General features: G+C 37.1%; 1 protein-coding gene across 1 annotated transcript; it reads right to left on the reverse strand.

Annotated features, from left to right (window-relative positions):
• On the reverse strand, positions 1–24424 carry LOC131150481 (signal recognition particle 14 kDa protein). Its single transcript, XM_058101209.1, has 4 exons — positions 24288–24424; positions 8297–8390; positions 8048–8157; positions 1–390 (listed from the first exon to the last, which is right to left on the reverse strand). The coding sequence occupies exons 1-4, from the start codon at positions 24288–24290 to the stop codon at positions 235–237; spliced, it is 363 nt and encodes a 120-aa protein (XP_057957192.1). The 5' UTR covers positions 24291–24424; the 3' UTR covers positions 1–234.

The following is a 24424-nucleotide window of genomic DNA, read 5'->3' on the forward strand; positions in this document are numbered from 1 at the left end:
GGTCCATCGGGAAATGTTTCGTTTTGCTTATATTTCTACTCTTCAAAAATTAGTCACATGAAATATGTTTGACGTGTATCAGGTATGTGAACACGTTTTGATTCCCGATTGGAAATCTTTTAATCTTTTGAAGATGGGGCAAAAAAAGAAGATAACCAAACAAAAATTTGGAAACAAAAATGAAGAAAAAAAAAGGTCTCAAACGAACCAAGGCAATCAAGTTTATACAGTGGCCTAGGGGGCAGGAAGCTTCTTCACAATGTTGGGCTTCTTATCCGCCTCTGCAGCCTTTTTCTTGTCCTTCCTCTCCCGCTTTTTCAAAGCAGTCATGTGGGCCTTGAGAATGGTTGCATAAGATGCCTGAAAGCGCTGGTGATCCTTAGCACCCACCTTACATTCCAAGGAAGAGCATGTAAGACTGTTTACACATGAATATCCAATTATTCAGGACTAGGACATAATTTTAAAATTTTAAAATTTTAAATAAGCAATAAAAAAAGGGAAAATATGCTACATAAAGAATAGTATAAAATCCACCCAGGACACTTCCAAATCCAGAAACACTGGTGTCACTGATATTTGTGAGCTCAATTTTTAACCTTCTCCCTTATCTTCTCATCAGTTGGTGATCCATGAAGCATTAATAACTGTAGTAAGAACCATTCTTTTTCTTTTTTTTTGAAATTGTCGGATGTCCTGAGCTTACGCACTAGACTAATCCCATGCCTACGCTAGCCGTACCCTCAACCAACACGTAGGAGGTAAATCGCGGATGTGCGCTGCAGGCGGCAGGGTTCGAATCCTAGACTTCACCTTTGTCCAAGGCCATCTAACGCAAGTCCTTACCACCTGAGCTTATGCCCAGGGGCTAGTAAGAACCATTTTTGGCAAGAGTGAAGATTGTTTTTTTTTTTTTTTTTTCCAGATTTTACATTGCACAACATTTATTTATCAAAACTACATCTATTTGAGTTTTGACTTGTCCTAAAATATAAGTGTGGATATGACACTGCAAATCTAGAAGTGGTGGATGGGTGCTAGCAATCCAACCAATCAGATCAAGGAAAACTGGAGAAGAAAGCATCAAACTTTGCAGTTTACTACTGCTGGTTAACCAGTTGACCAGACCATATGATTGAGGCAACTCAGACAGTAAGACCCTTCTAACTATTGCAATCAACCAGTCCTAAATGAATCCCATCAACCTGTCTGAAAGAGACCCTATTTTCCTATTTGTTTTTGAGAGTTTTATTGAGGCTCAAGACTTCTGCATGTGAAAAGACTAAACTCCAGGCTTAGGGAAGCTCTACAGGCGAACATCTTAATTCTTAGATGGAAACACCATGAGACTCTTCAGGATCTACTCTATGCTATGGGGTTGCACACTGAATGTTCTTAAGCTTTTGCATGAGGGTGTGGGAGTGCCCTTAGGCTTCAGCTTGGGATTAACTCAAAGATGATTTTGGTTTCGTACTAGGCTTTGCTTCTCTTATGGCAAAGAATCTCTCTCATGAACAGGGCTATCGTTGGTCGAACTACATTAAGCTGAGTATCTTTCTCATCTTGTTTACTTATTTTCCTACGCAGTTTTGTGTCTCTTCATCGTGGGGTTTGATTATCGACGCCAAGGTGTAATAGATCAAGATTCATTAAGGATGACGCCAAAATAGTTAGTGCCACTCTGCACTTGTGAAGTTTGATGGGAAAAGTAGTTTCTTGGTTTCACCCAATGGCAAAGAAGAGGAGAAGAACCTCTATGTTCAACAAAGGAATGGTAAGGACATGGACTTTTGCTTCTTACCTAAACTCCAACTTGTATGCCTAAGCACTAGTATTGATATTTGACACACATTGGACACCGAAAGCCTCCAGCACATCCAATCATGTCTGACACATCTTGAAAAATAGAATAATTAAGTTATTTAGTTGATCAAAAGCCATGTCTTTGACACACCAACATTCTTCTGAGCACGTCCATACTCAAAATATTGTGGTAGTGAGCTCCCTTTTTTGAAAGAAAAAAAATTATTGTTGGGACTAGGGCATAGTTTTAAATGCAGTCACCATCATTAGGTACACAGCCAAAACAGCGATAAAAAATCACAGCCATAGTGGGCATTTCTGACCACTGCATGAAGGTTACAACCAAAAAACAAAAAAAAGAAATGTTTTTGTACTTTTTTTTCTTCTTATTCACTCTCATTTTTTCTTTTTATAAATCAAACTTGATCTATGTAACAAGGAGGAAGAAGATAATAACAACACAAATCATTTATCTTTTGTAAAATTCACAAGAGACGCATTAATTAACAATTTTGTACAACAATGTTTTTAAAAAAAACTATTTATTTTGAAATATCAGTAATTTTTACTTTTTTTTATACTGTTCAACTTCAGCTTTCTTAACTAGATTTTGTCTTATTTGAGTTGTTAATACTTTGTTTTTTTTAATGATAAATTTTTTTATTACAATATTTTACAATGACTAGCAGAAAAGGATTTATGTAGCTGACCCAACCTAGTGGGATTTAATGCTTGGTTTTGTTGTTGTAACTAAAAAAAGAAAAAAACTTGTATAATTTATTGTATGTTTATAGATTTGATGCCTGGGCTACACTATGGGAGGCACTACTCTCAGATTCCTCCCAAGCTTTAATCGCTAGGCGTATATGCCTATAGATTAATGGACTATATCATATTACAAGCTTAATTTTTTTTTTTTTTTTTCATTAATTTATTTATGACAATAAAAGTTGAAATATATATATATATATATATATATATATATATATATATATATATATTCCCCTAGCAGTCTAAAACAAATGTAAAAGTTTTACCGTTGCCAAACAATGTTCATAAGTTGACTTAACAGATCTAAAATGCATTAAAGATCTTTTCAAGAAGGGTTAACAGCTTAAAACATGCAAATATATCAATATAGATAAAATGGGTGCATTTGAGAAAGAATCATAACCTTCGCACCTGCTTCCCACTGTGTAACATCCACTACCCAGCTTGTTCTTTCCTCTCGTTACCATTATGCTATGCTACTTGGTATTTTTACTTAAAACCATAGCTAGGTAATACCAAGAACCTTCAATTTTTTGGGTGGATGGTTGATTTTTTCCCCCTTTTTTAGTCGAGATTGGGGGGTGTTCTCCTATTCTACAGCTTGCAAGAGTGACTAAAAGTTGGAGGCCTAGGAGGGTGAAACAGAGCTCTCGGAGACACAATCCCGAAAGTAGCCCAAGGCAACACCAGATCCATAACAAATGTAAGGACAGAGCCCCAAGTCCAATGGCAGTGACGACAAAGCTGCTCCCTCATTTATATACAATTTCTTAATGAATCACTCAATGAAATTAGCAATTTCCATGAGTTTAAAATTGTTTGCAATGGCTAATACTGAGTCTGAGAGGGCATTTGGTAAAATTACGAGTTAAGTGCTGAAGACTGAATTCAAATATGATTTTGTGAACTAGTTTTGAATTAAACTTGAACTAGTCATTGAATCTAAAATCTGAATTATTTTAACTGTTTAGTATCTAATATCTGAACGTGTTGTTTTTCAATTTTAACCTTTTCAACGCTTAAAAGTATAAATATTTGATAAAATTTATGAGCAATTACATAAGCTAAAGCTTTTAATTCAACATAAATAATATTTTCTTGCCAAATATTTAATTAATATTATAAATAAAAATAATATAATTTATTATTTTACAATTTTTTTTATTTTAATTTAAATCACTTGAGTATGAGCTTTTCATCATTTTCATTTTTTATAAGGGATAAAATTGGAAAAGAGAGTTCTGAATCCAAATCAGACATGTTTCCATGTCTAGTTCTATGAGAGGAATTTTAAGAAAATTCATAACTACCATCAAACGCTCTAATGTCAAACTGATTCAAGCCTCTATTCAAAGGTCATTTAGATCAAACAAACGCCCCCTGATTCAAGAATAATCATGCCTGAGAAATGAAAGTTGATAAAGCGAGGGCTCCAAGCCAAGGCTATTGGTGATAAGCAGAATTCTAGTACAAAAGATGATGTTGGGAAAACTGCCCACGTGATTATTTAATGATGTGAGGTTGGGAAAGTTCATTAAATCATAATTTTTATAGGCAGTCCCTATAATATGCTTCATGTAGTTACCTATAAACCTACTATGCACATGTTGTATGAAATGCAGGACACCGTGATACAGATGTCAGTAAAGCAATCTATCAGCATGAAGACTCAGTTGAAGGATATCACCTTTTATAAGGTGGCATATGATATAGTAGTTGCTCAAAGGACCAAAAATTATGCACCACTTCATTGCAAAGCTCATTCCTTGAGTCTAAGCTAACTTCTTATAATATTTTAATTCCTTAAGTTACATGCCTCAGTCCCTTTCTATTGAACATCAAATGTCATTAATTAGGTTTTATAGCAAGCGATGCATCTCACACATGTCGATAAGGAGATTTACAAGGAAAGGAATGCATGGGTCAGAAGATTTTATCCAAACTCAGAGAATAAAAAGAAGGATTTTCTAGGTATCATGGATGTAATTGGCATCGCTGACTCTATACAAGAGAGTTGGACTTTGGGTTAAAATGTTTGGTGGTATGTCCATGGTTCATTTTCACCTATGCTTCAAACAATAGCCTCCAATGACAACCTTGTCCCTTTTTTTTTTTTGGTGAAATGGATTTTGAGTAGATACATTTAGCCACTTAGGGTGCATTTGTTTAGCAGAGTAGCAGACTAAGTATTACAGGACTAGACTAGGCTAAATAATATAAGAATAGATTGGCTATCGTAACTATACCATCTTGTATTTGAGGGATAAGTAAAGGACATAAGTGGGAATTTTTTGCCATTTTATTTTTATGCAGTTGATCTATCTTACCTGACCTGGACCTCCTAGCTAGGGAGGGGTTATCGAGTTTGCAGTTCTGCCCCTAGATAAGCTGGAGATGGAGATCATGTCTTTTAGATAGTTATGGTGATGAAGATGATGCATAATTAATTAGTGCCTTTCTCGTTTTTCTTTTTTTTATTCTCTGTTTTTTTTTTTGGGCCAGGGGGGGGGGGGGTTTTGTATTTGTTCTTGGACAAATGTTTTTCATATTTCCAATTGCTTGTTGCATTGTTGTTGGAGTAACGGCAAATATAAGGGTGGTCAAAGTTGTTAGAATCTTACGATTCTCGATTCAATTCATACGATTCGTATCAACTCCACACCAAATCAATAAGAATCTTACCAGTGAATCTAGAAACTATTAAATCGTTGCCAAATCTATTGATTCACCTCTCGGATCTAACGAACCAATCTGAATTTATTGAATCACACAATTCTAGACCTATTATATCCTAACAAACCTGGCTAGTTTAAAACCCCTAAAACAACATTTCTTTCTTTTTTCTTGCTTTTGTTTTTACACAATTACCTTCCATTCTTTCTCTATGTTAGTTTAGTGCCAAAAAAGAGAATAAATAGAGCTTCACATCTTATGTTGCCTTCACAAACCATTCTTCACTCTAGGAGATAAATAGAGCTTCACATCTTATGTTGCCTTCACAAACCATTCTTCACTCTAGGAGTATGCTATTATACTATTAGAAGGGAATCTCACAGACTGAGGTGGTACTCACGCTGCATTGTGTAAAGATTCAAGAGTAGGTTTTTGTGGTAGTTTGTTAAGTTATTATCATATTTTTCTATTTAGTCTGTGAAAGAATATACATGAAATATTATTATTTTTAATTGTTGAAAAACAAAAGAGTACTATTTTTTATTATTATTTTCTTGATTCCTTCACTTAAACAGCATAAAGTTCATTTTATTTTTAATATTTCTTGACTCTTTCTCTCACTTTTCATTTGCCTAAGGAAAGCATACACATGAAATATGATTTTTTTTACTGTCAAAATTTAAATGTACTTTACCATTTTTCTTGTTTGATATCAATATATGCATGTCATTTAGAATTCATTTTGGAAATTGTACCAAATCTTACAATTCGATTCTATTCTCGATTCTCGAATCCCAAAATTGGAATTTCAATTCACAATTTGAATCTCAATTTGACAACTACGGGGGTGGTACTTGGATAGTTTTCCATTGTTTGATTATGTTATGTCATGAATCTAATTAGTACTCTTATGAATGTGTAGGTTCAAATTATGAAATCCAAGTGAAGATGAAACTTACTTGTGGGAAAATGGTCATGAGAACAATGCCTGTAATTCATCTAAAATTTGCTTCACCTCAATATTTTACATCCAATAGCTTCTTTTTTTCCCAAAGTATGTCAAACATAATTTTAAAATTAACTAATTGACTTATCCCTGCAATGTCATATCCTAGCTTTCTAAAAACTGCAGTAAATCAGTTTAGTGCTTTATGATATAGTAGTAGCAGTGCTATAGAGCAAGTCCAAGCAGAATTGTTGTCCTACGAAACCCAAATGAAAGCCAAGATCAGGGAGAAATACCATCCAGCAAGTGAACACAAAAAAACAAAAGCCTTGGTCCAAGGGTAGATAGGTGTGACTTTTAGAAGAAAATGTTACATATGTGAAATAACTGCTGAGAGGAACAGTAAGGACAAAGGCAAGGACACTGTAGATTAAAAGAATAGTAAGTGTCTTCTTTTCCTATCCCAAAAGAAGGAATGGTGAGTTCTTGTTCAGATAGAGATTATGAAGATGTCAGAATATCGAACTCTAGGATATCTTTTCCCATGATGACTGGTATTTAAATTCCTCATGTCATGTGTACTTTCGCAAGGATTATTTTTGGAGTCTCCATCAGAGTTTGCCAGTCAGCCAGTTTCATCAGTAACCAGAGTTTGGGCAATAATTCAACTATGGAGGGCATGGGTGTTGGAGTGGCAGAGACTAAGATATATGGCAGTGTGGTGCACACTTCAGGCTGTTAGCTGCAACTCCAAAATTTTGTAATTGCAATGTGCCAAATTGGAACTTTGAGAAGCAAGGAGAAAATGACCCAAAGAACTAGTGGGGAGCTGCATTATCCCTTAAATTTTAGTGGCATAATTCAACTCATTCCAGCCAAACAAGGAAATTTTAAAATATCTAAAACACCATAATATGCAAGGTTCCAATGTTTTCTTAAAAATCAATAAATAAACAAACAAACCAAATTTTAGATTCTTACCTCCCCAGAGAAGAAAAAAAAAAAAAAAAAAAAAGAAAAAAAGAAAGAGGAAATATTGTGGATTTCAAAGGCAAATCCCAAATCAATGTTTGTCAGGTTGCTTTGGGAATGTGGATTTTCTGATATCCAGCATGATGGCTGGCTTTCGTCAGCTTGATGCTGTCTTTTTATTCTTTGTATTTATTGTATTCCTCGTACAAGTCTTTCTTCTCTTAACATATTTTCTGTTTCTATCCAAAAAAAAAAAAAGAAAACACAAATGGAGAAGAAGTGGAAAGTATTAGACCAAAGCATGGGACCAACCCAAAAATGGGCATGCCCAAGTAGAAATATATGAGCCCAAGTTTGGCCTGTGCTAGCCAGGCCCACTTATAATCGATTTAAAAATATGTTTTCTATTCTTATGGTATGGATTTTACATATATTTATATCTTTATATATGTTTCAAATATTTTTTCAAATGAAGTTAATTGTAAATGAGGGGGCTGGGTAGATTAGGCCCAGCACTAGGAGGAATACACACTCTCTCTCTCTCTCTCTCAGACACACACACACACACTCGTCTTAGTCATAAGACGAGTATGTGAGAAACCATGAATGCCTAACAATGTTTGTCAAATAAAAACTGTTAGGTTTTTACATTGTGTCCAATGTTTTCGGTACTTCAACAAAGCTCAATCTAAGAAAATATGCTCTAATAACTCTACATTATACAAGCAAACCTGTACACAAACTAGTTAAAGAACATGCCTGATTTTTAATAGAATCAACTCAAACATGCCTGATTTGCATAGGGTCGAGACAAATGACTGTGCTTACTCAGTGGCAACAAAATAAACAATTTTTAGAGAATTCTAAGAACAAAAAAATTACCGATGTTGAAATGGTTTTCTTGCCATCAGTTGCCCGGACAAGGCATCTATATTCAATAGTTTCACCTGAGGTCACCATTTTATTTCTCTTCGCCTTAGACTTCAAGGAGGCTAAAAACAAAAAATATAAAAATAAAAAATTAAGAAAAATCAGCATCTTAATAAAATCTACATAATATCATCAAGTTAAAAAAAAATGAAATGAAAGAAAGTGAAAAAAATGAACAAAACTACAGAAAGTTAAATTTACAGCGTTTAAGAGTGACCCAAACAGAGCCTTTCTCTGTGCTGCGCTCAAACATGCTAGTCAGTTCATTAAGAAATGGGTCTGGCTGTAGAAGAACCTAATGCAGAAAACAGAAAATAAAACATCCTGCTCAACTTTTTATGAAAGCACATGTAAAAGAGAACCAAATGAAGACAATTAAACAAACTAAGAAATTTTCTAATAGAAAACTGAAAAACAAATTTATAAGGTTATATTTCATTCACGATATACTATTCTTAGGAATACAATGAGAATGTAATATAAATCATGGAACACCTATTCCTCATAACTCATGCAAAATTTTGCGTTATTACATTTAACATGGAACAGGAAAGGAATGCATTCCCATGGTAATATTTGGGAATAGTCATTCCTTGTTATGTGGTCATAAAAATTTTTGCATCATTATTTGCTTCATGGTAATAGCACATTTTCTTGTTTAAACTACCAAATTCTTCTATTATAATTATTCTATTCCTAAAAATTGGCATCCCTTGAACCAAACATAGCCTAACACTTTATCATGTCCATGTGCCAACAAATATCCACACTGACAAGCAGCACATATACATACGTATGCAGATGAAGTGCTACAGCATGTGCGGATGAGCCCATGTGCACTTCTAATCATCACTATCAAATGAAAAAGCATGGACACACCAACTTAACCATAAATCAAAACTAAATTTTTTTTTTATTAGAAACCCTTCAAGAGCATAACCAATTTCAATGGACCAAGTGAAGGGACCGAATTTCAATTGAAGTAGTAAGCAACAAATCATCAAACCACGAGCAGCTCATGCTGATCGGCGGGCCAATTTGACAGGAAAAGAAGAAAGGGAAGCCAGTGTATAATCATGGCTTCAATCCATATTTGCAACCACCAGTATACGGAATTGACGATGGCTGCAAAGGTAAGCCCAAAAATTCTTGGAAGGGGACCTTACACATGGGGAGGATGGATGCAGTGGTCTACTGCATGAAATGAGTCAAGGGAGAAGCAAAACAAGGTACAACGTGGTAGGGAGCTTGAACTGGAAATACCTCCCAGGAGAACAAGCATTCCATGAGACAGTCTCCCAATTGATAAATTCTTGGAAAAACTGAAATCCTTGAAATTTCATGGGAAGGAAGAACCTAACAAAAAGAAAGATCACAAACTGAAGGACTCCACATGCAAGGATCCTGATTTTATTTTTTCTCAGATAGAAAAAGAATACCATTAACAGAAAAAGAGAAAATTACACAAAATGGAGAATAAAACATCCACCTTTTTAAAAGCCAAATAAGAAATTTAGAAATAGATAAAGAACATACAAAAAGGAGAATAAGAGATCTCCCAATAGAAAATATAGGACAACCAGAAAGAAAATACAAAAAAACAGCAATGAGGAAGAAAACAAACAAAAAAAAAACCACAGCTCACATAACCAAGCCACCAGATACCGCCAATCTCGTTGAACATCCAAGAAGTTCACTCCTTTAAAATGCCAACAACCAACACACCACAACAGCGCCCAGTAATGGATCTTTTCCCAAACCAGCAAAAAATTCAACTTATTCCCCCAAAAGATACGTGCATTATGTTCCAACCATAAACCCCACAGCATCGCAAAAAAGTGCAGTTCCATATTGCAACCCTGTCCTCTATCCTCTCAAAAACCACAAATGAGATAGCCCAAAAGTCCTTTATGGAGCCTGGGCAAACCAAACTCTCTCAACAAACCAGATAACCTATTCCAGACTCCCCAGGCAAAATAACAATGCAGAAAAAGATGACATGCTGTTTCTGAACTATTATGACAAAGCACACAAACATTTGGAGGAAGTGCCTTCAATGTCTCCTAGTCTGCAACAAGTTATTGGTATTGATTCTATAGAGCACAACCAACCAGATAAAAAAGAAGCCTCGATTTTAGGGGGCTCTCCCCTTCCAAATAGTAATATAAAGAGGAAAAGAAGAATTAGAACGGGTCAAAAACCCACAAAATGATTTAGATGAACACACCACCAAAGGACCCAAGGACCAATAATGAGATTCCTCTCCCAAAGAAATACAACAATTATTCACAAAATTCAACGAGGAAAGCTCATTCATTTCCCCCTATCATTAAGAGATCTCCAAAAATGAAAATCTCAAGAAGTGAAAGGACAACCAAAGAAAAAAAGCCATCCCCAAGCTACAAGGCTCCCCGCTTTGCAGGAGTAGGGGGAGGCTTGTCACTGTGTACGCAGTCTTACCCCTGCTTTTATGTACAGAGGTTGTTTCCTTGGACTCGAAGCCGTGACCAACCGGTCACAAAGAAGCAAGCTTACATTGATCCAAGGCCCTCCTGAATAAAAGAAAAGAATTAAGAAAAAACACTATTCCAGCCTAAGCTCAAACAGAAGAGACAAGGAAAAGAGGTGGACAAAACAACAATTCCCATCGAAAGATCTTTCCAAAAACAAATATGAGAACCCCTTCCCACCACAAATTTAGTAAGCAGAATCAAGGTTTTCAGAATCACGATACTATGTGGGGTTAAAGGGGTCCACAAGATCAGATCGAAGGATCGGATCAAGGATCCTACTTGGAAGATTCTACTTACAATGTAAAATAAATATTAAAAATTTATGTGAAATTTTTAAAAAATATTCTTATGAATAAGAACTAGCTTAGTATAAAAACAAATTTTAGGAATGTAAACTACTAAAAAGCTTCTCTGCTTTTCTGCCTGCCACTGTAATTAGACTGTTAAGAGTGATCACCCATTAGTCATCACTCATCAAAGTAAACATTCAAAATTCTGAGTCTCTGACCATAAGAAGAAGACAACGAAGAAAGATAAGAGAATCAGAGAACCAGCTACCAGCAGTAAAGCAGAACTAATCAAAGGAAACAGGAACCCAAGAACTCCAAGTTGATTGAACAAGAAAAACTCTGCAAGAAGCAGACCCAAGAAGACCAGAGCTGATTGAACAAGAAAAACTTTGCAAGCTTATTTAACAAGAATTGAAAAATAAACCACTGCTATTGTTGAGAGTTCTCCGAAAGCTGGACCTATTTCCTTTTGAACTGTCGAGAGAGATGAAAATTATCTACAAGTTGCTGCTGTTGAGATGTAGACAGAATAAAGTGAACGAATTCAGATGCTATTTTGCCCTACCTGTTAAGGATTTGGGCCAAATGGGTCAATAGAGCTGCAACAGAAATGTATTGGGCTAAGAAAAATGCACCTTGGGTCTCATATTTAAAGCCCAAGAACCAAAAAAAGAAAATAGGGTAGTGCAGTTCACATAGTAGGATCAGTAGTATCTCAAGTAGGGTCACAATTCTACAATTCTACTTGCGGTTCTACCTGATTCTGAGTCTGTAAACAATCTGTATCATGTGGGTAAATTTGGATTGTCAGATCGTACCCTAAGTAGGATCGCAATTCTACGAATCTACTTGCAGTTCAACCTGATCCCGAGTTTGTACATGATCTGGATTGTGTGGGTAAATTTGGATCGTAGGATCATGCGATCCTATGATCCAGATCACAACTTTAATAAACATGTGGGGAATGAAGAAGGGGTAAATCTGAGAGATAGATCTCCAAGGATTCTCCAAAGAACATCTAAACCTGAAATTGGAATGCATCCATTCTCATTCAGCCCAAACTTGCTTTTAATGACTCTATGCCAAAGGGAAGAATCCTCTAGGGGAAACTGCCAAATCCATTTGGCTATGAGAGTAGTGCTTAAAGACCCAACCCATCCTCCAACTCAGACCTACACATGACACAAACATCCCAGCTCCTCAAGTGGGTCTCTATGACCCCCAACCCCTGACCAGAAGGGAACTCATAATTTTCTCAATCTTACTAGCAATCCCCCATAAGAATCTTAAAAATAGACAAGTAATACAGAGAAATACTAGATAGACAAGATTGGATAAGAGTGATTCTATCCCCAAGAGAGAAAAGAGCCCCTTTCCAACCATCTAGATGCTAGGCCACCCTTTCCACTACCAGATTCCCAAAATTTGCAGATTTGGGATTTCCCTTCAAAGGGGTCCCTTGATATGACAAAGGCCAATTCAACAAATCACACTCCACAGCAGAGGACCACTCCTAAGTGCTCAGCACACACATTAATAGCAGCTAAACCAATCTTCCCCATGTCAATATTAAGCCCAGAAACCCTCTCAAAAACAGGGGGAAAACATAAAATACTACTAAAAGGACTATAGACGTCCAAAAAAAAGTGGTGTCATCAGCAAACTAAAGGTATGGAAAACCACCACACCCTCCCTACCAAGTCCCAAAAGCCAGACCTTTCACCAATCCCTTATCCACTGCCCCATCCACAATCTTACTCAAAATATTAGCGACTGGAACAGGATTTAGTTTGCCATTCACTAAAACAGGATTTAGTTTGCCATTCACTATTACCGAAAAGAACACACTAGACATGCAACCCCTCATCCACCATTGCAACCAATCACCAAACCCCTTCCTCACCCCTCCCTCTCCCCCCCCCCCCCCAAAAAAAAAAAATCCTCTCATAAGCTTTTTTGAAAAATCCAATTTAAAATTGAACCCTTTTCTTCTTTCTCCTTCAAATATACTCTTACCACCTCATTTGCTACCAAAATGGCATCCACTATCTGTCCAACACCCACAAATGCTCTTTGAGCATTAGAAATTAAATAACTAGTCAAACTCTCTAAGGTCAATCAACAAAACTCCCCAAAGAACCCCAAAGAACGCGCTCAAAAAGAAGCAAGGAAAACAACTCTATCCCATAACAAATGGAAAGGTGTTGATTTGCCATTAGAGATCCTAGCATTCCTCTCCCAAAAAAAGATATAAATAAAACGAGCACCACACAATTCAATAAAACCATCCGTTTCTTACTCCTCCCAAAAGCTTCGACAAAGCATGGCAAACCATCCCTTCATCAAAAAAGAAAAAAGTTGTAAAGCAAAGATGCTTAGCCACCCTACAATAGAGAATAGGTGCTCACATACTGCAAATATCTGCACTAATAGCCTTATAATAACTTCTTACATGCAACAAGTCATTAACATTAATCCTATTTGCATTATGTGTTTAGCCCATAAGCATCTATTCCCTACTGTAGGATGGCTAAGCATCTTTTCCTGACAAATTTTTTTCCCTGTCTCTGATCAGGTGATGGTTTACATGTAATCTTCGAATCATTCCTCATTTGAGGAACAAAAGAATCCAAGGCTCCCAATGAAATAGTAAGCTCATCAACCTCTCTTTCATTGAGGTTTCTACAAAAGTGCAAATCTCAAGAAAGTGCCCCCCCCCCCCCCCCAAGGGGCCGGCGACTCCTCCCCAAAAATAAAGAATGAAAGGAACAAATTAGGGCATTATTCATGGAAAATAGTCTAAAAAGACAAGGCAACAACTACAATGAAACCTCACCCACCCAAATACCCTCCAAAAACTAAATGAAATTCCAATTCCCAACTTTGAACCAAGTATGAGGAACAAAAAAACGAGCAACTCAAGAAATGACCATATTTCTAATAACCTCATGCCATAAGGAGTTATAGAAAAGTACTTTTCTAGAAACAACATTTATCTGAAAAAGTATTTTATCTAAAAGTAATAAAAAGGAAAAAAAGGCTGCCCGGTGCACAAAGCTCCCGCGTATGCGGGGTCTAGGGAAGGGGCGGACCACAATGGGTCTATAGTACACAGCCTTACCTTACATTTTTACAAGAGGCTGTTTCCACGCCTCGAACCCGTGACCTCCAGGTCACAGAGCAACAACCTTACCGTTGTGCCTGAGCTCCCCTTCATTTATCTAAAAGTGTAATATATACCTATTATTAGTATTTTTTTCAAATAAGTACTTTTTTCAGAAAAAAATATTCTTTAGAAAATATTTTTCCCAAAAAAAGTGGTTTGGAAAAGTTTTTTTTTTTTTGGTTTTGAAATAAGTACTTTTTAAAATGTAAATCAAATACTACTCATTGACACAAGTACTTAATTTAAGTACTTTGCATAATAAGTACTTATTTTAAAGACATTCCAAACAGGGGTTTAATCTCCCAGGAGAACCGCAAGATAACCATTCCCAACTAAAAAGAAGTCTTTAGATACTACATACCAAGACCTAATCTCCTTAAGGTCTCCTGACCATATGCCAACAAACAAGGTGATCCCGTTTCTTATCACCCATGCTTGACCAAAAATATCTCTTATAAGCCAGCAGCCATGCAATGATATAAGAACTCTAAAAAGAGAAAGAAAATAAAATAGGAAGGTTACAAAGAATTGCACAAATGAGATCAATTCGGCCTCCTACGCATAAATAAGCTTTTTACTCTCCTCAAACCTTCTACCCACTCTCTCCACCATTGGAACCAAAAAGAAGAAGAGAACTAGGATTACTCTCCAAGGGGAAGACCCAAATACATCAAAAGCCAATCTAAAATGGTAAAATCCACCGAAATAACAAGCCATAGAAATTCACCCACAGCCATCCCACCCACTCTTAGACATGTTGATCATCAATCCTAAAATTTTCTCAAAGATATTTAATGAAGTTAAAACCTGTCAGAATTTCAACAAACTATTTTCAAGAAAACAAATGATGTCAATAACAAACTCATCACATCTATCTTACAACCACATATCACATCTAGGCCTTGAGCATGACTAATCAACCCACTCATCACATCAACTACTAACCTAGCCCTTTGTTTTCGATCCTTCGAAGCAGCACGAAACTAGTAGGAGAAATTCGGCTTCGACCAATCGATCCTTTGAAGCAGTATGAAACCAGCAGGAGCCCTTTGTCTTTGACCCTTTGAAGTTCGAACCAGCACGAGGCTTTTGTCTTCGACCCTTCGAACCAGCAGGAGCTCTTTCGTCTTTGAGCCTTTAAACCAGCAGGAGCCTTCTTCTTAATATTTAACATTTTTTACTGAATTTTGCTGCTGTTTTGTAATTTGTTTGGAAATGCAATATACAAACTATACATTTTGCTGAAATATATTAATGAATAACATTTTTTACTGAATTTAGCTGCTGTTTTAATGTACTCTTTTCTTTTGATATTGAAGATGCTTTTGGGCCTTCAGCCTGGCAATTTTATTTCATTTCTAGTTTGATACTTGAAATCTTGCATGCCTAATTAATTATGTTGAACTATGTTTGTTTTACTTAGAACTTGTTACTTGGTTGTCATAATTACTATAGAATATTTTGGCATTTTAAATTCTAATATAAATATTGATGTGTTTTTATATCAATTACCCACCAAATAGGCATTGTACACAATTTTAATAATTGTACGCCTCATCTTCGTGAGGCGCACCTTCGCCTCGCACCTCACGCCTCGGCTCCAAGTACCCTTTGCGCCTTGGTGAGCCTTGCGCCTTTGACTACTATGCCCTTCACTAAAATAAACATTCACCATAGAGCCATAGAAAAACAACATGTAATCAACTTTCCCCAAACCAATCCTAAACCCTTCTGAGTCATAGCCTTATCCAAAGAGCCTTAGTTCACCACGTCATAAGCTTTTTCAAATCTAGTAAGGACAACTCCCCTCTCTCCCCTCCTCCTAATAATTGCATCTAAATCTCTATATCCTTAATGAAGGCTGGCAAATTACACCAAGGTGATTTTGCCCACTAACCTATCAAAGCCTCTTGGACAAAACCTTAGTTAAGATTCTATAAAGGCTAGTTATCAAACTAATAGGTCAAAAGCCTCTCACCCTCCTAGGACACCACTTAGGAACAAAAAAAAAAATATAAGTAGATACTATTCCCCCAACCCAATCGGATGAAACTCATTGGGAAACAACCCCCCCAAAAATATCCTCCTCAATTACCTCCCAACTATCCTAAAAGAAAACTATTGTAAAACATTAGGGCCTAACACCTCATACCTCCTCTATGTCAAAAGGTCTCTCTAACCAAACAACTAAGTGCCCTTCAATGGGACTTTAATCGAAGCCTTCCAACATCAATATAAGTTGATGTATGCGACTTCTCAAAGAAATCCGAATCACCTCTAGAATTCACCTAATGTGCAACGCCACCTCCCCAATTTGCTTATTGTGCATCCATGCACCCTGAATGTAACTCCAACTCCTTAATACGTTTTCCTCCTCCTCCCCTTCTCTATCCCTATGAAACAAACTAGAGCAGTTGTCACAGTGTATGCAGCCTTATCCCTACTTTTATGCAAGGAGGTTGTTTCCTTGGACTCGAACTTGTGATCAACCAAACACAGGATCAACCTTACCATTAAACCAAGCATGCTCTCCTATATTAGAATGAAGTATTGGTACAAAATCTCTATAACAACAAATCCTCTATCTCCTTGGGAACTTTAGCTAAGGGCTAACGACTTATATGTTTTAAACCATGACATTCTTCTATTATTTTTTGCAGGAAAAAGTCTAATATTTTTTTCCAGACTTTGAAATTGTTTTGCACACTTCATTTTATTCATAAATTTAAAGCCCACTCTTGAAATCAATCCTTACTCCACCAAGTCCTTACACTATCCCCAAAAGTAGGGTGCATCAACCACATTTCTAAATCTAAAAGGGGAGGGGCCTCAATGCAAATTAGCATCCTCCACAATGATCCAAACTAAACCTCTTAAAGAACATTCAAAAAAATATTTTCCCAATCATTGCCAAACAAAAACCTACCAATATAAGAGGAAGCTAATGTATCTACTAAAACCACCCAAGGGAGATGAACATTAACCAAACCAACATCCTTGAGCCCACATACTACTAGCCACCCAAGAACCCCCCTAATATGTCGCTAGAGAATTGAATGACATTAAACCCCCCTCCCCTCCCCCATAACAACCCAAATGTGAGCAACAAAGGCCAAAAAGACCAGCTAGCTCATCATAAAAAGAAACTCAAAAGGAAGACGAAGTGCGCTTATAAACATATGTAAACCACAATTCCCTAAAACCCCTAAAATCTAACAAAATTGACAACAAAAGAGAGCCAACAGTGCACTCTACAACAAACACTAACCTAGTGCCCATACAATGATCAACAACACACACCACCACCCCCCCCCCCCCCCCCCCCCCGCGGGGGGAAAACAAAAAAAGCAGCATTCTCAAATACTCCTAACCACAAAAAGGGAAAAAAAAATCCACCTACACTTACACTTGCTACTAGTCTATAGCCCCCAAGCATTCCAAGAAAGAAGCCTCATTTTTTTTCATAAGACAAAATTTAATTAGAGATCAAAACTATGAGGATAAGGTGCACTTCAAAAACAAAAGCAATAACCAAATAGATTACAAAAGAGCTGCCTTATTGCACTTGAAGGTCAGATGACGATAAACCCCAAAATAATCAAAGTGTATGGGCCAAAAAGGAAGCCAAGAACACAACTCTATCCCATATAGAAAAAGAGAAGATATGTGACCCTTAAATTTTGTCGCATTCCTCTCAATATAAAGGGTCCATAAGATAGCAAAGACTGCACCACGCCATAAAAAATGCAGCCCTTTTTGCTTGTGCCAAAACCCCAATATCTCATGAGCAAGAGACTCCCACATTCTAAGGCGCCACCCAAGCTTCATCATTGGATTTGCGACATATCAAGAGCATATCTAAGAGACTTGTAGGGTTTTCTTGTCTGTAAAAATCAAGCATATTAATATTATTCAAAGTCATACTAAGAATCATGATCAACTAATGTTACCCAATCCCTACTTCACTTGTCATAGTTGACAAAAGCAAGACTAACACGCTCTCTACTCAATTTCAAAGGATTTTACTCACCCCAGCAACCCCTCTACCAATTCCAGCAACTCCCCCACTAGGGTTCACTGAACATCCCAATTGTCTCTCTCATCTCCTAAAAGGACCATATTCCCACCCCCCCCCCCCCCCCAAAAAAAAACAACCCAATTAGTTAACCCCTTTTGGCACAACAATGATTTGAAATTAGTATTAGGATGCATTGGAGTATGAAAAATACCTTCGTGAATTGCAGCATTTTCCACGAGTTACCCTAGAAATTCATTACCAAGATTAATGTACCACACAATCCAACAGAACCGATACATTAATATTCAGGCCTTCCCCTTCCTTAGCTATTTTCTATGACTTCGATCAGCCTTTGTCGTGTACGTTCTCACCTCTTTGCATGTATGGAACTTCCACTATGGTGTAGGGGATCCAATAGCAAACCACCCTCCCAACTCACAAGACTCCAATAGCATATTCTCATATCAACCTCCCCAATGGAAAGGAGCTTGAATTGATTACACAATAGGACCTGGCACCTGCTTCCCCTTTTGTTTCAAGTCACTCCCTTAAATCCTCAAAGTTGCCTTCACCTTTGCATAAGCCTCCAACAATTGATAGCTAAGATAGATGTGAATCCAAACTGCTTTCTTCAATGTTGTTGTCTTCACCATGCTCCCTCAAACTACACCATTCATCACTACATCACCAACTTTCAATGACCATTCCTATATTGCATTTCTCTTTTGCCAATACCTACTTGTTGAAAAAGAAGATGATTTGACCTTTCTTTTGTTAAACCAAGCAAAATGAGCACTTGAAGAATCGGATTTTTGTGTTTTGGGTTACACAGGGACCACTTCAAGCCGACCTACAACATGCCTACTTGAAAGATGTTGAGTTCTTGATTAAGTGTCAAAATTGCATAATTCGGTGTTTAAATGTGTTTATTGGTCATTGCAATTTGGATTAAAAGCCTAGTTATGCACATTATTTTAGCAATGGAGCTTAATTGATAACATTAGGACCGTTATTCCATTTTTGCCCCTAAATTTACGAATACTTATGTTTAATTGGCAGTGTATTTACTTGTTGGATGATAAAATAATGAGCAACTGGATGTGAGCAAGTACTGGATTTTAAAGTGGAATTTCAGCAACAAAAAGAGAGCTGGGCTTTATAACATAATTAAATTGGGCCGTGCACAAGGGAAATTAAAGGGGCATTAGTTCGGCCATGGGAGCAGTAGCAATTGAATTAGGCCATGCAGCAGCTGGGCCCAAAAGAGGAGAACCATTCAGCCAGCACAGGAGATCAGGGCAGCAGCGCAGCAATAAAAAAGAAGGAACGGCCAGCAGCTTTGTGGGGGGAGAATAAAATTATAACAAGCAGATTATAAAGCAGCACATGCAGGATTATAGTGGGCCGTGGGCTAGGGCAGCAACATGCATGCAGTGGGTGAACAACAGCAGCAGCAGCCATGAAGGCTTCAGCTGCCAGTAGTGTATGCGCAGGGCAAACCATTCGGCCAATAGGAGGCAATGCAATTAAGTTACTTTTTTGTGGGGATTAGGGCAGCAAAAATTAGAAGGATATAAAAAGGCATGCATGCAGCAGCCTAGGTTCGGTTGGGCCGTGCGTGAAGCACTAAGGCATGCAGCAGCATAAAGGAGACACAGCACCATTCGGCCAAGGCACAAAGCTGTTGTGTGAGCAGCTTGTGTGCGCAGGAAAACTGGAGAGGGCAGTGTGTGTGTGAGGCAGCAGCTTGGCCGTTAGAACAACAGCACCTTCATTCGGCCAGGGCGCTGGGCTCTCCTCCACTCTTCTTCTCTTCCTTTATCATTATTTCCATCTTTATTGTTGTCAAATATTTATATTTGGTTTAATTTGTTCTGAAAATTTCGGATTGCAAACATATTAAGCTAGATTTTTATCTTGAGATTCAAGGAGTAACCCAGGACCATTTTGGGTTGAATTTCCTCCTTTCCTTGGAGCTTTAATGTTTAACTTGCTGGGTTGTATTCCATTTTATATTTAGAAAAGATTAAAATTCTATGTTCTTGATCTTGATCAATTATAGACATTAAGACACAATTGATGCTTGAACTAGTGGCAAGATTTTGATGGTTTTTTTCATTGTTTAGATTTGTTATACAACCTATTAAGAGTTTTGGATTATACTAAAATTGTGGGCAAAATGTTATATTATCCGCTCATAATTTCTCGGAATGAGAAAGTGATTGAGAGGAGGAATTTAGAGGAACATCCATTACCAAATCGGAAACGGGCGAAACTTGCACCTCAAGTGTTTAATTAATTGTCTTTTACAAGTGCAATTTAATTTCTATGCATTCCCTTTGAATTGCTTAGTTATTGGTAAATTAGATCCTTAGACTCATCAGCACCTTCAGATCCTACTTGTGCGTGAACCTCATTATTTTTATCTTTCGTTTTCCTAATTATTGTTTTAACCCATTAGCTAATTATTAGTTTTAGGAATTCCTGTCACCATAAATGATAATTTGATTTCTTGTGTTATAATTGAGACTTTAATGCTTGCATATTTCCCATTGTCCCCGTCAATTCGATCTTGGGACTCACCCTTGTATTACTTTGACAGCTTCTGCGCTTGGAAGTCAATAACATTAGCTGATCAATTCTCTTTAGTCAGCTAATGTCCTTCATTAGGCCTCGACTAAAATAGGCCCAAAATCCTTTGAACTTAACCAAGCCCAATTGTATGCTTATGAATATAACCTCAGCAAGCATTGCCTTGTATGACTTCTCAAGCTTCTCTCTCCAACCGCCTACCACTAGATAACCTCATTGCTCATCGATGTTGAAGCTATAACCTTGAGAAAATGGCCAATGAACTGAATGTTGGCCTTTCAATGACTTGAAGCGTACATGCACATTCTTTGGACCACAATCTAAGCATCTCAACTCCATTTCGACCCCTACACCATCATTATATAGCTTGCCCTAATTTGTTGTTGTGGTGTTCAGTGTCCACCTTCACCAAAATGGAAAAATCCTTCCCACCATCACCTCCTTGTCATCAAGAACGCAAAGTCACATTGCATATTGCTAAAGTTAGGAAACTTCTATGAAAAAATTCTTCCTTTAATCATTTATTTGCTTATGAATGAAACAATAGCATAAAGTTAGGTCTCATTCGCCACATAATCAAACTAACCATTTTTGTGAAAAGAAAGTATTGGAGCTCTAAAGATAGCTTTTCTTCAAGAGAAAATGTAATGAAATATACTCTCTGATTTTTTTAAGGATTTTAAGCAACTGCCCTTGTGCACAAAAAGAAATGATTCCTATTGATGTGATTGGGTTCTACCTATGAATCCACACCATGATCATGGTGGAACCACCAAACTCCAACTAACATGCTTTTCTTCCTATCAAATTCTTTTGAACTATTCAGAAAGCAAGGCTAATTTGAAAACCAACCATTAAAATTCTATAGTTCTCTAGAGATAAAACTGAACTACAATGTGATGCTTATCCTACTATTAAAATTTAAGGTTAGCAAGAAGCAAGGTACAAACTATGTAGGGTAGGAAAAAGCCCTCTGATGATCTTTGAATTCACTAAGACATGAATCCAACAAGTTCAATATACCTCAGATGGCATAAGCATTCAAAAAGTCACCCACAAGTATGACCCAACAACTAAGACACATTATGTTAAAGTCCATATTGTACAATAAACTTGTTAATAATGGTGTTCAACTGACAACAATGCTAGTGTCAATAATTTAATCTTTGCTAGATTTTAAAAAAAACAACCTTCCTAGATCTAAGGCTGATGTAGTCCCTCTAGATATCACTATTCACGGGTCCTCAGTTTGCTTTTAAAATTAAGAGTGCTATATCAATTGAAATTAGAGTGAGCAAAAAGGTTGATTCACACCTTCTCTGTTTTTGAGACCATTTCAAGCCACAATTCCTTGCTAGGAATGGTTGGGCACTCCCTAATTTGTGTACCATCTTCCTTGCAACAGTTGCTACATTTCTTGGTATCAAGATGATGAGATTTGAGATTTTCTTCATTTTATTTTTAAGAGAAAATTTTATTGAGCATTGAAACAAAGTACAAGAGAGGAGGACAAGAAGTCCTCAACAGCCGTGCAACTATAAACATTCAAAAGAAAGGTTACAACACAGCTGCCTTCTGATCCCTTTGAAGGTAAGATGGCAATAAACCCCAGAAAAAATCCCAAAAGAATGGACCCAAAAAGAAGCCTAGAACACCACTCTATAACAATAGAAGTTGGAACAATTTATGAAACACTTAAAATTCCTGTGTTCCTATCCAAACAAAGAGTCCACAAGATACCGAATACAGCTCCACCCCAAAGAACACTGCCATACCAACTTGGGCCAGAACCCCTATACTTAAACAACAAAAATAGCTCACATTTTGAGGCACAATAAGTCTTCACCAAAATACGAGAAGAGACTATTCCATAGCTGTGTTGCCACCTTACAATACACAAACAGGTGAGCATTCATTTTGTAATCTCATGGAACATTTATTTATAGCAAAAAAGAAGTTTATTAATAGACTAAGAAAATAAAGGCAGGAGAATTAGACATCTCAACAAAATTTGGAAAAACCCAAATAAAACAGAGAATTACAGAAAAGCAGAAAGAACAAAACAAAACAAGCGCACACTAACAGTCCATTGTTTCATTCATCTCCTTATCTCACAGCACATGTCACACATATCAGGACTGAGAGACATGTAGGGTCTTCTTTTCTGAAAGATGTGAAGTGAAAGCTTTTGAAGTGAACAACCCCGAAGGATACCCTCCCACACTCGCTTGTCCTCCCTATTGGAAGGAACGAATTGGTCCAAAATGGAGAGTAAGGTTGTAAAGCTCATAATTTTCTATTTCATTGAGATCCCTGAAAAACCGAAAATTTGATAAACAAGAAACCCCCCCAAAAGAGATGAAAGAATTAATAGGTGCATTGCAGAAACAAGAGAGCTTGAACAACCAAGGCACCTTCAGTTCCAAGGAAATATCCCCCACCAATGAGATTGAGATTATTGTTGCAGAAGACAAGATGTACATGATGTCATCTAACCTGGGTAAGAACCATTGAGATGACAGGAGGTAACGAGTTTAGAAAGCCAACAGGGGTAACCTTTGCAAAGGAAGAAGCTATCCTAGACGAAGAGATGGCTTTGCTAAAGTGAAGAAATGCCTGGGCTCTGTTTTCTGTAGGGAGCAGATGAAATACCAGGCCAGATTCGAGAAAAAGAGACTATTAGCACAGTCCTTCAAAGCCTTATAGGGTAGTTAAAGAGAGCTACAATCCATGCAACCTATTCATCCCAATGCAAACTCACGGATGATGGAGGTCAGTTCCCCATCCAAGTTGAGTAGAATGACCTTCAAGCAGTCCTTGCTAAGTTAGAGAACTTGGAATTCAAGGGGCAAGCCTATTTCTAGAAGTAAATCTAGGGTTAGGAAGCAATCCTACAATTAACTAAATTACCTACATTAGCTGGAAACTGGTAAAAGAGCAACAGAATGATTGGTAGAACCATATAAGTCTTGACAAGATTCAGAGAAGCCACCATTGTTACCATTCAATTCAAAGCATTTGTCTAAAACAGGGTTTGGTCTCATTCAAAACCCGCATTAATTAATGTGAGCTGATTGAGTGGGCAAGGCTTGTAATAAAAAAAAAAGCCATTACTTCTATAATAGTTTTATAGCCAACAGGGGTTACGACTTCACATGTTGCTTTTAACGAAATCCAAGGCAAAAACCCATGGTTTATGAATCATAAAGCCATTTCTCAAACAATTTCAAATTATCCAGGGGAAAAAAATGTAATTATTCTCTAATATAATAGTCATCAGAAAAACTGGCGCAAACCCTCAGCACAATAACACGTAAAATCACAGTAAGAAGAGCCCATGATTGACACTAGAACTCAAAACGCGAGTATGCAGATTCGAGCAACGAGACTAATAGAAGTGTTGATTGCCGGATGAGAATGATTAACAAGTAAAAGAAGCAGCAATGACATAGGAAAGCACTGACAATTACTCGAAAATAATATGATCGGCAATGGAAGCCAATATATATATTTTTTTATTTTCCAAAAAACGCATTGGAAATGGAATTCTTGAACTGAACCATGATTCTGTAGTTCTGTGTATTTGACGAAAGAGAGCGAGAGAGACAGTTACCATGACGAAAGCTCCGTTTCAGATCGATCAGAGAGACAAAGCCCTAATAGCCTTCTCGTCTGCAGGAAAAAAATTGGCAACTGGTCTTAACTACTTACGTAAGACGGTAAGAGGGAGGGAAAGAGAACGAAAGACTT

The sequence above is a fragment of the Malania oleifera genome, chromosome 3 (genome assembly GCF_029873635.1).
Source record: "Malania oleifera isolate guangnan ecotype guangnan chromosome 3, ASM2987363v1, whole genome shotgun sequence".
NCBI lineage: Eukaryota > Viridiplantae > Streptophyta > Magnoliopsida > Santalales > Ximeniaceae > Malania > Malania oleifera.

What these genes read in the sequence shown, in the direction of transcription:
- LOC131150481 (XM_058101209.1), bottom strand. An exon ending in TTGGGTCACTCTTAAACGCT is followed by an intron (nt 8,158 to 8,296) that starts GTAAATTTAACT and finishes TTTTGTTTTTAG; the next exon opens with CCTCCTTGAAGTCTAAGGCG. An exon ending in AGAAAACCATTTCAACATCG is followed by an intron (nt 391 to 8,047) that starts GTAATTTTTTTG and finishes TTGGAATGTAAG; the next exon opens with GTGGGTGCTAAGGATCACCA.